The sequence below is a fragment of the Lotus japonicus genome, chromosome 2 (genome assembly GCF_012489685.1).
Source record: "Lotus japonicus ecotype B-129 chromosome 2, LjGifu_v1.2".
Classification (NCBI taxonomy): Eukaryota; Viridiplantae; Streptophyta; class Magnoliopsida; order Fabales; family Fabaceae; genus Lotus; species Lotus japonicus.
The window spans coordinates 12,806,111-12,819,764 of NC_080042.1; the positions used below are offsets into that span (position 1 = coordinate 12,806,111).

At 38.4% G+C, this 13,654-nt stretch overlaps 1 protein-coding gene across 2 annotated transcripts; it reads left to right on the plus strand.

The window, feature by feature from the left end:
* The first annotated feature begins 1,044 nt into the window (after positions 1–1,044).
* Positions 1,045–6,208, plus strand: LOC130737620 (uncharacterized). Of its 2 annotated transcripts, XM_057589437.1 has the most exons (10): positions 1,045–1,439; positions 1,870–2,054; positions 2,669–2,847; positions 3,448–3,491; positions 3,603–3,732; positions 3,816–3,874; positions 3,969–4,005; positions 4,112–4,183; positions 4,608–4,929; positions 5,730–6,208. In XM_057589437.1, the coding sequence occupies exons 1-10, from the start codon at positions 1,313–1,315 to the stop codon at positions 6,141–6,143; spliced, it is 1,569 nt and encodes a 522-aa protein (XP_057445420.1). In that variant the 5' UTR covers positions 1,045–1,312; the 3' UTR covers positions 6,144–6,208. The 2 variants fall into 2 exon arrangements, with proteins under 2 accessions (XP_057445420.1, XP_057445418.1); XM_057589435.1 differs by having other exon boundaries at positions 1,047–1,439; positions 3,448–3,732.
* The last annotated feature ends 7,446 nt before the right edge of the window (positions 6,209–13,654 follow it).

Below are 13,654 nucleotides of genomic sequence, written 5' to 3' on the forward strand. Positions count from 1 at the left end.
TTTGTTTTCTTTGGGGACAGGGTAGTTTCTCACCTATAGCTTTTTGTGTGGTTGCCTTACGGGAATCACAGAGAGTTGGTTGGACTTAGGAGGTCTTATTTTCAGGCCATTGGGTCAGCTTATTCTCAGTTTTGAGGGATAGTGTTGCGGACACTTACCTTCATTCGGTTTGTACCTATTGCCTACGGGCGCTACTCTTCTATTACCCGTCGCTGGAGGTTTACTCGTGACGAGGTTGCTACTTACAGCGGGGGCTGTATATATATATTGTATATTAGCTTTATTACTTTTCGCATTTGGGTTTTATTTAATTCAGTCTTGTCTTAGTTATTATCGAAAAAAAATATTCACGTTTTTCCGCATTAAGTTTACTTTTGGTTACTAAAGTGACGCCACCGAAATCGGGGTGTTACATCATGGGAAGCGCACGTTCTCTTTCTCAGTCAATGATTGCATGTGTTTAGTGTGCCCGCGTTTGTAGCAACGTTTATCAACGTCCCCTCGTCGAAATCTGCTATCCATTTAAGTTGGCATTTTTTCTCACCTCTCCTGGTCCATTTTCGACTGCCCCATGTGTTTTGGGCCAAACATTTTGGGCCAACACAAGTGAACATAAGTCGTAATACATTCACACTCGTTTTTCTTTTTAATCTCATTTCCAATCATTTATATTTTTCTTTAACACATCAATTATCAATCTCTCATTTCTCTCTAGTGAAATTAAAATGGGAATGGGAAGATAAACTTATCCATGTGAACATATAAAAGTTGAAAGAAAATTTGATGGAGAGCGAGAGAGGAGCTCAAAATAAACAACTCAACAATGTGAAAAGATAAAAGCAACACAAAATGAGTAAAAGCAGAAAAGACAAATGCAAGCAAACTGCATAAACGTCATAGACACCAGCAATTTTCAAAAGGTAAAAGGTGTGTGGGCAAGGGCAACCCTTTACTTAACTGAGTGGGATTAGTTTGTGAGAGTGGGAAAACAAAAAGATCAATCGAACTGCTTTTTAATCAAATCACACCCGCCTTTTTTGGTTTTCCTGCTCTCCAAGTCTTCATCACTACCCCACCTCATCATGCTCCTCTTTCCTTCTCTCTGTTGCTATTTATCATCCATAGTTACAAGAATGAATGCAGTATACAATCCTAACACAAACACCATGTTGCTATAAATCATTAAAGTTTCCATAGTTTGTTTGTTTTTTATATTTCATGAGTTGAGTTGGGTTGGATTGAGAATCCAAAATGGTGGGGTGTCCTCCTTCAAGGTGAAAAGTGGATATTTTTTGCCAGGAATCAATCAGCAATGAATGGTGTTTCCTATGATGGGTTTATTATGTTCTTGTTCATCTTCCCCATGGTTGTGTCTCTTGGCTCAGTTTCAACTTTATCTCCAAGTGGGTCTACCAGACATGCTGTAAACACTATATTAGGTTAGTGCTTCTTAGTTTAGTCATAGTTATGGTGATGGGCTAGTTGCAGATTTTTTTTTTCTCATGATCGTTTGTTTTCTTTGAAGCTGGAAAAAAAAGGGAAAAAAAATGTGCAACTGATGCTTCATTTCATATTGGGATTCAAGAAATTGAATCTCATAGCTTTCTTTGTTTTTTTTTTTTGAAAGTGAATCTCATAGCTGAATTAAGCTGAAATTGGCAATTTTGTTGCTAAATGCTTGTGTGGTCCCCTGAAATGTCAAAAAAGTTGAAACCTACAATGGTGGGGCATATTTTCTGAGCAACCAAACATGGAAAATTACTGCTTTTAAGGACATGATTTGTGTGATTGGATTATGCAGTTTTGGATGTAACCGTATTTGTGCAATTTTCTGTGTTTATGTTCCTGACTTTGTTTTCTTGTTTTCAGGAGAAGTGAATTTGGATCCATGGAAGACTGAAGTGGCACAAATTGCTCTAGCACCATATCCTGGAGTTGATTCTCCTGAGGGTACTCTTGTGCTGGCTGCAAACAGGACCAACAGGCCTGACATTCTACAGCGTTTTCGACGCTACAAAGGTGGTTGGGACATTGCAAATAGACATTATTGGGCAGTAAGTACAATGATTCATATTCACCATGTTATCAAGTTCCTGATTCATTATCTATTCCCTTGCTGCCAAATCAATAATTATATTGATATTCAAGTATGTTGCCTTGAATCTCCTGGTGAGCACATCTTTGGTCTGTTGGGTTGAATTGGAGAGTGTTCTGTTTCAGCATGTTTTATCTGATTATCTATTTATGCTTTTTATTGTATCATGGATGTCATTTTCCTTCTTTCTTGTTTTTATAATAGAAGGTTATGTATATTAAGCCAAAGAAAAGGATTAGGAGGTTGTGCTATTGTGCATAATTAAATATGTTCCTATTTGTGCTTAGTCATATCTGGGGATAGTTATAATTAGGCAGTATAATTTCCCTCATGCTTGAGATAAGGTAAATAAAATGAATTTGAAAGCTAAGTGGTTGCATAAATGTCTGGTGTTTACTTTAGTCTCTGTACAACTCTTTGCACATTACAATCATAACCTCTTGAAGTTGGGCTTCCGTTGTTCAGTTACTTTGCTAATCTTCTTTCAGAAGATTCTATTTTGTCCTCTAGTTCCTTCCTCCAAATTCTGGCATTCACTCAATTAATCAGTTTTTTTAACCATTATATGTTCAGTCAGTTGGATTCACCGGTGCGGCTGGTTTCATCCTTGCTGTCTTATGGTTTATATCATTTGGTTTGGCACTTGTGATCCATTCTTGCTGTGGATGGGGGATTAACATCAAGGAAGAAGGATCAAATCGTTTGCAAAGAGTTTGCCTTATGCTGCTACTGTTATTCACCTGCACTGCAGTGTAATTAGCTAAACTTGTTTTGATTTTGCTAACTTCTTTCCAGAGTGCATTATCTCCTACGTTATTGTGATCATCAATATGTAGAGATTGTTGTTTAATCATCTGTACTCATGAATGGTTACCAAGTACCCTTTCATAGTTGTTTCACAAAACATGATATGATTGTTCTAAATTCTGATATGATTGCATGAATAAATACCAGTGTTGATGATTGGTGGATTAATTTTTGTGCAACATGAAAAATCATATTTTTCATTGTACTACCAGAGAAAAAGTTCTTTATACACTAAAAAAGGCAGCCCGTTGCACCAAAGTTCCTGCTATGCGCGGATCCGGGGAAGGGTCTGACTGCTTGGTCTATTGTACGAAACCTTATTTTTTAAACAACAGGCTGTTTCCAGGACATGATGTTGTGACCTCAGTTTTCATTTATCACAAATTTAATATCTGTTAGTTTATTTCTTGTAAAAGAAAGCATGAGCTCAAATCATGTCTCTTGTTTCTTCAAATTTCCAATATTCTTTCATGTAAGTTATGCTTGTACAGCCTTTCTAGCTAAATCTTCCCTAATTAACCTTTTCTGTCCTCTCAATCACACAGGACGGGGTGTGTCCTTCTTTCTTTTGGGCAGGATAAATTCCATGGTGAGGCCATTCATACTCTCCATTATGTTGTCAATCAATCAGACTATACAGTGGAGATTCTAAGAAATGTCACAGAGTATCTCTCACTTGCCAAATCTATCACTGTAGCAGAGATGTTTCTTCCTTCTGATATCATGAATGATATTGACAACTTGAATGGGGATCTAAAAGCTGCTGCAGATACACTTTATGAGAAGACACATGAAAATTCAATTAAAATAAGAAAAGTGTTTGATACTGTGTATGCAATCATAAACTTCAAACTGTTCAATCTTCAATTTAATATTATCATCTACATAATGCTAAACTATGTCTATTTTGCAGGAGTTTAGCTTTGATTGCGATGGCAGCAATGATGCTTCTCCTGGCTATAATTGGATTAAGTATGTGTCAATGATAATGTCTTGGAATTTCTTAATAAATAGATATGATCTTGAACCACTTTTTTACTCATAATTTACTGCATATTTTTTTCAGTCCTGTCTATCCTTGGATACCAACATGCCATCCTCATGTAAGTTATGTTTGCTTTTAGTATGTTGATGAAGATTGTACCCTTGTTTATTTTAACTGTCTCAAAGGATTCTATCATGACATTTGATTTCAAAATACTATTGCAGATTTGTTATCAGTGGATGGTTACTGGTTGTAACAACCTTCATTCTTTGTGGAGTGTTCATGCTACTTAATAAGTAAGCTCTTTAATGAGGAACTATACTCTTTCTAAACTGCCTAAAAAATGGGACCTATTTGGAAGAGCTTATTTGAACTTATCTTAAAGCATAAACGCTTATGCAAATGTTTGAGAGAGCTTATGTAAATTGCTAATGACCTGCCTATAAACAGTTTTGAGCTTACTTTCATAAAATGTTAAAGACTAGCTTATGGATAAACGTCTACACGTACCTATGACATACTTTGAGCTTATTTCAATAAATTTCTCAAATTAGCTTATGAATAAGAGCTTAATTAAGCTGTTTACCCAAATATACCCTTAATATCCCCTTGAAATTGAATTATCTGCATATTCTGGTAATTCAACTCTTTGTTTTCTCACATTATAACAACTAATAGAGGCATAGAGCTGATATTATGATCTGATTATTTCTGTTCCAGTGCAATTTCTGATACCTGTTTGGCCATGGGAGAATGGGAAGAGAATCCACAAGCAGAATCAACTCTTAGAAACATCCTTCCATGTGTTGATCAGGGAACCACAAACAGGACACTTTTTCAAAGTAAACAAGTGGTTACCAATATTGTCAGTGTGGTCAATAGGTTCATCTACAGCACTGCAGATGCAAATCCATCACAGGGTAGTATGAACTATTACAATCAGTCTGGACCTGCAATGCCACCTTTGTGCTATCCCTTTGACTCAGAGTTTAAAGAGCGCCAGTGCACAACTCAAGAAGTTTCATCTTTCAATGCTTCTTCGGTATGCTTACCTTCAGTTGACTAATGAAAAATTATCTGGACATGCTTTTTCTTTTGGTAGTTTGCTTTCAATCTCCCTCTTGCAATTCTGCAAGTTGTGTGTGAGAGAGAAATGGTAGTTGTCTTTGGCATAGTTTTAAATTGCAGTTGCAGGAATTGCAGCTATTACCGCAGTTACAAGTTTACAGGCATAGCAGCTACAGTGAAAAGCATGATCCCAATATTATTCTAAAATCTTCCTTTACCCTTGAAATTCTATCCAACTGTTGAAAATTCAATTGAGTATGAGGCCCACATTAGTTAAGAATGACTGAGGTGAAAGCTTTATAAGAGATGTGACCCATATCCTCATTGTCTTAATGTTTTGGGTTATAAGATGTGGTGTTCAAATTTCTTGATTGACTTCGATGTAAGCCCGTTGATGAAGGTTCTCCTGTTGTGCGCTCCACACAAGAAAGTATTGAGCACTTTATAAGTGACTAACCCATACATCCAATGCCTAAGATTTTGGGTGACACATGCGGTGCCCAATTCACGTGTGTTGTTTGCTCTTAAGTCCAATGTTGAGATCTCTTAGAGTTTAATGTATCTCACCTCCTTTAATTTTGAGGTTTGTTGTTGGTTGAACACATTGTCCTTGGGGAATATTAGTCTGAGATGAACCTACAAGTGCAGATCAATCATTTGTTTAATTGAAATTGATCTACACACCTATATTCTGTCGTAAATAATAAACTACATTGATAACTTGTTTCTCTAAAATTTTCAGTTGGTAATGTTATCCTGGCTTAAACTTTTCAGGTTTGGAAGAAGTATGAGTGTGAGGTATCTGAGTATGGTATTTGCACCAGTGTTGGCAGGGTGACCCCGGAGATTTACTTGGAATTAGTAGCTGCAGTTAATGAAATCTATGCATTGGAGCATTACACTCCACTTGTACTTAGCCTTCAGAACTGCAATTTTGTGAGGGACACATTCAAAGAAATCATTTCAAGTTATTGTCCTCCATTAAACCATTACATTAATGTTATCAATGAAGGACTGGGCCTCATTTCAATCAGTGTCTTGCTCTGTCTTGTTCTTTGGGTACTTTATGCAAACCGCCCCCAAAGGGAGGAAGTGTTTGCAAAGAAGCTCAACTTAGCCGAAAAACTGAAGAACAGATTTAACAACAGAAATTCTTCATCTTTGCCAAATGCAGCTTATGAAGTATAGATTGTAAAATAGAAATATGTTGGAAACAAGAAGTAAATTATACGTTTTTGAAGATTAGGCAGATATTTTGAGTTTGAGTCACTGCATGCAGTTGCGTTCAATACTTAGTAGGAAGAGATTTGCCGCTTATGGTGGTCCTACCTGCCTTGAACTAGATTACTTCAGTGCAACGATACCTGTGATTTAAAAAAAGGAACATTATTAGTTTGTCTATGGACCCTTTAGTAAGGAAAGATACCAAGGTGAAGCGAACCTTCATATTGAGTTAGAAGATAAAAGCCAAACCTAATGTACGATATATTTATTCATATGTAAAGAAAAATCAATTTGACCTTAAAGAAAAAAAGAAAAATCAATTTGATTTGTTCGTATTTATTTACATATAGATAATTAAAAATTATATTAAATTAAAAATTGTAATTAATTGATTTAATATGTTGGCTTTCTTCCTCAGTCTCTCATCTTTACCTTCATCCATATCCATCCAGAAATTCATCTAAATCATGTTCATCCCATTTTCAAAACTCAATCTCATCCTCACACATTATCACTAAAAATATTCAACCAACCCAAAACTAAAATATTTACTCAAAAAGTTCATCCCATTCACATTGTAGCTTGCCCAGAAAAAATCGTATTATTTTTCCTGAAAGTAATGATTGTATAGTAAAATCAATGTGACTAATAAAACAAAATGTAAGACCTGGATTTTCAGAACAAGTTAAGTTTCCGACTCACGCGTTGAATCAGTGTAAGCGTGACAGGAGTTTGGTATTTGAGAAAGATTAATGAAGAAGAAAGTTCAGGAATTGCTTGAGGAATGTTGCGTAGTTGTTTTCGGAGTTAGTGCGAGTCGTCTGCACACTTGCCTTAGGGCGAGCGTGTCCAGAATAGGCTATTTCGCTCTTAAAGCAACGTTTTGAGTGAGATTTCAAACTCTCGGAAAATTTAAAGTTTCTCTTTATTTTTCCATCGACCAGCGTTTCATTTCGGAACTCTGGACTGTACGCACGATAGGTTTCACTTTTCGGATGTCCGTCGACGCTAATTTCTTTGCTTCGAAACCCTATTTTCGAGCAATGGATGAAGACTTTTTCTATTCGGGACTTCTAACGAAGATTCCGTCCGAGTTGCCAGATTTGTTTCGACGTTTCCAATCTTTCTTCAGAAGGAAGTTTTGTCGTCTGGCGATCACAGCAAAAAGTAGTTTTTCGGGACAGATTTAACTAACACCGCTTTTGAGATTTTCGATATCGTTTTTCCCATATCATAGATATTTGTTTTGAGTTCTGGAATTCTGACGCTAGAATCTCTCTTAGAATTCCTCGGTGAACGTGCTGCAAAAATCGGAATCGCGAAATTTTCATTTTCCCGCGATTTCGCCCGCCTATAAATAGGCGAAAAAGCAAAATATCTTCCATTTTTCCTCCATTTGTGGCTGATTTCGTGGAGAGCAAGGGGGGAGGGGATTTCCGCGAAAACTTGACCAATCTTCGTGCAGTTCGTCCCTACTTCTAGGTATCGAGGTAACTATCATGAATCCTGCCTCTGATTTCTGTTTCTGCGGAGTTTCTGAAGTCGTTTCTGTGCTCTAAGTTTTGAGCTTTTTCTAAAATTGTCCGATTTCTCTGATTTCTCGCTTGGGTTATGTTCCTTATGTTCCCCTGAGTCTAAAACCTCTGTCAGTAAACTCTGATTGCGATTCAGTTGTCCAGGATCTGAAAAATTGACTCAAAACTCTTTTTGTCTCACATTTCGAAACTTTATTGTGAAAAAGACTTAATCTGACTTCGTGCCTTTAGGATTTGTTGTCACGGATGTCATGAGGATCATTGCTGTCAAATTTGTTTTCAGAACTGATAACTTTGAAATTTTGAGCCTTTATTTTGGACCAAAATGCCCCTGCGTAGTCGTATTTCGGCCCGATTGTCCGAAAATTGTTCTGACAGTTTCTTTGCATTAGTTTTACCCTAAAACTACCTTGTGAATTGATTTGATCAAAGAAAAAGAGCCGAAGCCCTTTTTCCTTTGAGGCCGTGGACTATTTCCTTTAGGGGGGAGTTTTTCGGTTTCGAAAACTTGTCTTTTCGTACCTGATTGTCCTATTCTGAAGCTTTAATGCTTTGTCTATCGTTTATGTATTGTTTTGCGATCGAACTAATCGATTTTGTTTGGTTTCTGCTTTGTTTTTCTCCGAGGTTCAGTTGATGGAACTTTGGAAGACTCAGAGCAATTGTTTGAGGAGAACTTTGTTTGCGAAGCTGGAACAGCTCGAGGTTAGGGCAATTTGCTATATTTAGCTATGATTGCATGATAGGCGTCGATAAATTCGACTTATGCTTTATCTGATGTTGTTTATGATGATGATTTGTTGTTATGATTGTTTTCATAACTTATGATATTGATGATGTGTTGAATTGAGCGTTTCGACGCAACTTCGGAGTGGAGGTTCATTGATCTGGTGATCTTTGACATTTCGGGTTGGATGAACAACCCTAGGCAAGTCCGAATGTGGGGTTTGAGACTTAGCCATTTGTTGGGATTCGTTGGAATTCCTAGACTTTCCCCGGGAAATGTATTTTGGGTGGTTGATTTTTTGGAAACTTAGAATGATAGAGCTTTCGAAAAATAAAGACTTGGGAAACTTAGACTTTGAGAAATAAACTCATAATTTGACTAATTTGAATTGAAATCATTTTTATTAACGTTTAAGCATAGGAGAACTGAAGGGGAAAAATATCTATGAAAGGCGGGGAAAAGTCGACTTATGTTGTGGGTTTGGAGAGTTTGGAGTTGGGAAAGCCATCAAGGTGGGCTATGGTGATGATTGAAAGTCACCGAGTACTCTAGTACTCCTGGTAGTGTTGTTCGAGTCGTGTTGTATTGACCGGCACAGACTCTGGGTTTTGTTTGGGCTGTGTTGTATTGACCGACACTAGACCCTCGTGTATTCTTGTTGGTGGAGTTGTGTTGTATTGACCGACACTAACTCTTGGGTTGTTTTGAGTTTGGGTCGGAGCAGTTTTTGACCATCGAGATTTGATGAGTCAGATGACTCAAGAAGTCATCAAGGGTGATCGCACTCCTTTCATAATTAATTATCTTTTGTCGCCGAATCGACATATACCTTCGGGTACAGTATATCTATATACCTTCGGGTACAGTATATACCTTCGGGTACAGTATATCTATATACCTTCGGGTACAGTATATACCTTCGGAGCTTCACTGAAGCGTGAGACTTCGTGAAAGTGAGTAAGCTTCACTGAGGCGTGAGACTTCGTGAAAGCAGAAACTTCACTGAGGCGGGAGACCTCGTGGAGACGGGAACCTTCGCTGAAGCGGGAGACTTTGCGGAGGCGTGCAACTTCACTGAAGCGTGAGACTTCGTGAAGGCGCGAAACTTCACTGAAGCGTGAGACTTCGTGAATGTGTGAGATTTCACTGAAGCGTGAGACTTCGTGAAAGCGTAAGACCCCATTGAAGCGTGAGACTTCATGGAAGCGTGAGATTTCATCGTCGTTTACCCTAGGACAACGACAGGGAACATTGGTTTAGTTGGATACGTGTGTGTTGGGAGGACGATACATTGTTTGACTAACCTTATCACCTAACTTCATATGTTGAGATTATGATGATTTGATGTTGATGAACATCGTTAGGTATTAATGATTGAACTGTGTAGGAGATTCGAGAACATGCTATGTATATACCTTAGAGTAGGCAATACATAACTTATATGTATATATATACAACATATATATACAACATATGTATATATCCCCTTTATCACAAGTTGATTGTATATCTATTGTATTCTGTAAGTTGACCCTAGCGCCTTGGCTTTGTTTGTATGTTTGTGTTTGGACGGTCGGCCTGCTGCCAGGCGTCTGTCAGCCGGTTCGTGATGATTCGTTGTGCGGGAAAGACCCGGAGCGGAACGACTATTACTGACGCTTTCGACGAGGACCCGGACTTCATGCCTGATCGAGGGAGGGTCGATGATAGTAGTGTGGGGTTTGGGTGGTTAGAGTCTTTTGGAGTTGGTTGTTACTGTAATAGCTCTGATTCGTTTTTCTTTTGGGACAGGGTAGGTTCCCGATGCATGGCTTTTGTGTGATTCTCTTACGGAGGGATCACAGTGAGTCAGTCGGACCATAGGGGTCTTTGCTTAGGCCATTTTGAGGCCGACTTTCTCCTAGTGGTTTGTAATTATAATTTTCTCACTTACACTTCTGGGTCTGTATATATTCGCCTACGAGCATGTTACCTTGGAGTCACTGCGTGTGCGCGTGACGGGATAGTGCAGCAGAGGCTGTACCTTTGTATATGTTGTATATCGGTTAGTTTAGTAGTCGGGTTTTGTCTTTACTTCCTTATCGTTTTGATTTAAAGGAAAGAAAACGAAAAAAAAATTACCTGTTTTCCGCGTAAAGATTATTTTTGGTTACTAAAGTGACACCTGGAAATCGGGGTGTTACATTGTGGTATCAGAGCTTAGTCGAGTCTTTTGGGAGTCTTTGGGGAATAGGTCTTCTGTGCTAGGTTGTGTGACTCTGCAAAGAGTGAAAATTGATTGTCTGCAGAGCGATTTTCGCTCTAATTGCTTGCGTTACTACTCAATCGGATTGAGTGGTTTGTCTAGTGCTACCGTATGGTTAGTACTAATCGGACGTTCGATGGGATAGAGGATGGTGGATCTTAACCGGATGGCGGAGGCTACACGTGAGCATCATCAACGACTGATGGCGACAGCAATGTATCAACAAAGAGGAATGAACCGAACTGGAGCTGGGGGACCAATGAGGTCAGGTTCCCAAGGCTACAACGGAAGGAAGAGCTACCATAAGTGGGGACCATATCAGCGTTCCGAGGGAAGAAATCTTATCTCAAGAGAGTACAAACCGACGACTGCTGATACTGGGGGGGAAGCCAGTTGGTGACAAAGGAGTGACATGTTTTCGTTGCAGAAAGTTTGGGCATTTTGCTAACAAATGCTCAGTGATTGGACGGAGATGCTTCAAGTGTAACCGAGAGGGGCATCTAGTTGTGAACTGCAAGACCAAAGAAAGTCTATGCTTCAATTGCAACCAGCCGGGACATTTCTCCCAAGATTGCAAGGCACTCAGGGGCGAATCATCAGGGAATGTTGGGAAAGGAAAACAACTTGCTCCAGAGGAAAGGATTCATGCCAAGGAGGGCAAGAGCTGAGGAGTTGAACGAGGAAGAACGTGGGAACGATGTAGGACCTTATTCGAAGTTGCTCGTGTTTTAACTATAGAAGTTACACGAGGTTGGGAATAGCACACTAAGTCTAGAAAGTAGTCTTCCACCGATGCGATTATGAGGAAGCTAGTAGTTGAAGAACGAATCTTAGGGAGATTCCGTATGGGTAGTATACGTGTCATGTTGAGGGTGTGTAGTTCCGTAGCGGGATCATTAAAGGATTTAGTATCAGGATATTTGTGACTACTGGAGGATAGGAACTCATTGACTGTTCCAGTGGGTTTTTCTAAATTTCCACCTTCGATGTATTAGGCCTGATCAACCTAATATTGAGGGGGTGATATTCGGAATCACAGCTGGTTATGGACTTTGATAGAAGGACGGGTAAGATGAATTTGAATTGAATGAGGATTAGTCGGATTTGGGAGGAAAGTTCGTGTTAAGCATTTGATTGTAAAAGATTAAGCTGTGGAAGTCGATGAGTGTCGTATAGACATTGGTTGGTTAGTTCGTGTGATTACTCCAAGTAGAGGTAGACCAAGTCAAGAGATTTAGTGCTGGAAAAGTATTAAGTAGTTTCTCGGAAGTTATGAAGTCATAGGTTATGTGATTGCTGAGGGGAGTTGTTAGAGACTAAATAAGTTGGATTTAATCATGTTTTAGATGATACCTTGATGGTAGCGAGATTGAGAAGAATTAGCTCTGAACTAGATTGTTATAGTCGAGTTCGAGCAATAAGTTTCGCTAAGCGTTTGATTAATATGTGGAGACATTATAGTCTTAAGAGATGAATTTTCATTTGAAAAGTGTTGAATTAATGATTAAGTTGGAGAAAGAAAGTTTTAGCATAAGTTGAATACTTGAGGTTGGTGATATGGATTCCAAGGAAATATGCTAAGATTACTAAGTGAGATTTACTAAGTTGGATTGAAATCTTAGGGTTAAGATTGAATCTTGAGAGTTGAGAATCACATACGAGTAGGAGATCTTATGGTTGTAGGTGTGACAATAGGAGTTGAATCTTAGAAGATGAAGACCTGAAGATGAGTTTCGGGTTAAGACCATTGAGGTATAATATAAGAGAGATCTTGAAGTAAAGGAATTCTGGGTTGTGTGGAGTGTTAAGGTTGGTGATCGATTGATGTTGATTATGAGGTTGCGGACATAATGACCATGTGATAAGATTTGAATGATGTTGGCATAATAAGTTGTGAATGTGAAAGCATGACGACACTGGTCAGGTCGTTTGGGTAAGTGAAGGAGTTATAGTTTTTAAGAAACGGATATTCATTTAAGAAGTATTGAAGGATTAAAGGTCACTAGAGGACCAAACTTGGTGAAGGTTTAGGTTTTAAATCTATGAATGTCTGTCTAAGGTGTGTAAGACTCGAAGGTTGTCAGAATTTGATTGAGAGATTAAGAAGTTGATTGACGAGATGGTGATTGAGTCACAAAAAGGAAGGTGTTAGTATTAAGATGAATACCTGAGGTTGTTATATTTTGACGAGTTTCGTAGAGTATAAGAGTCAATGGGACTTTGTTATGGATTTTGATGATGCATATTACGGGTAACAAGTGAATTTTACTAAAGTTGAATGAGAATCCTAGGGCTAAGGTTGACCTAGTGAGCTGAGATTCATGTACACATAAGAGATTTAGTGGTGTTAGCGGCTACGATAACAGTTAAATCTCAGAATGTTGAAGGATCGGATGATAAAATGGCTAGTTATGTCCCTTGAGGTATAGTTATGATTTAATCTTCTAGAGGATAAGTCTCGATTTGTGCGAAGTGTTAGGAATTTCAGTAAGTGTAAATAGGTTTGAGTGAGGGAAGTTTTGAGGAAGAAGACGATAATAATGGATTGTTAGATATTAAGAGGAGGATTATCTTATAAGTTGTTGATAGATTGATGTTGAGGGGGGATAAGATTAGTGAAGGACAAGGAATAAGGACATAAGTCGAGTTTTAATTCGAATAGTGACTAAGTAGAAGTTTGATTACTTGGTGTTTGTAAAGATAGTTACGAAGTTGGAGGTGTTTTAATGGACTATTAGATTCCAACGCAATATTTCGTCTAGAAGTTATCGAACGAACAAGTGGAGTTTTGGACTGTAGATGAAGATCACGAGGACAAGTTGAGTATTTACCTTAAGATGACAGAGAGGCACCGAGTTTAAGAGGAATTTCGGACGACCGAAAGTAAAGAAGTAAGTGGCTAAGATTGAGCGACTGCACGGAGTGCCAACCGATATCATTTCAAGCAGAGATCCGACGCAAGTAATCG

Excerpts from the sequence above, each read along its gene's own strand:
- LOC130737620 (XM_057589435.1), top strand. The coding sequence starts at position 1,313 with ATGAATGGTGTTTCCTATGATGGGTTTATTATGTTCTTGTTCATCTTC. Across the intron at positions 3,875-3,968 it reads CCTGGCTATAATTGGATTAA|TCCTGTCTATCCTTGGATAC; the intron begins GTATGTGTCAAT and ends TATTTTTTTCAG. Across the intron at positions 4,006-4,111 it reads TACCAACATGCCATCCTCAT|ATTTGTTATCAGTGGATGGT; the intron begins GTAAGTTATGTT and ends ATACTATTGCAG.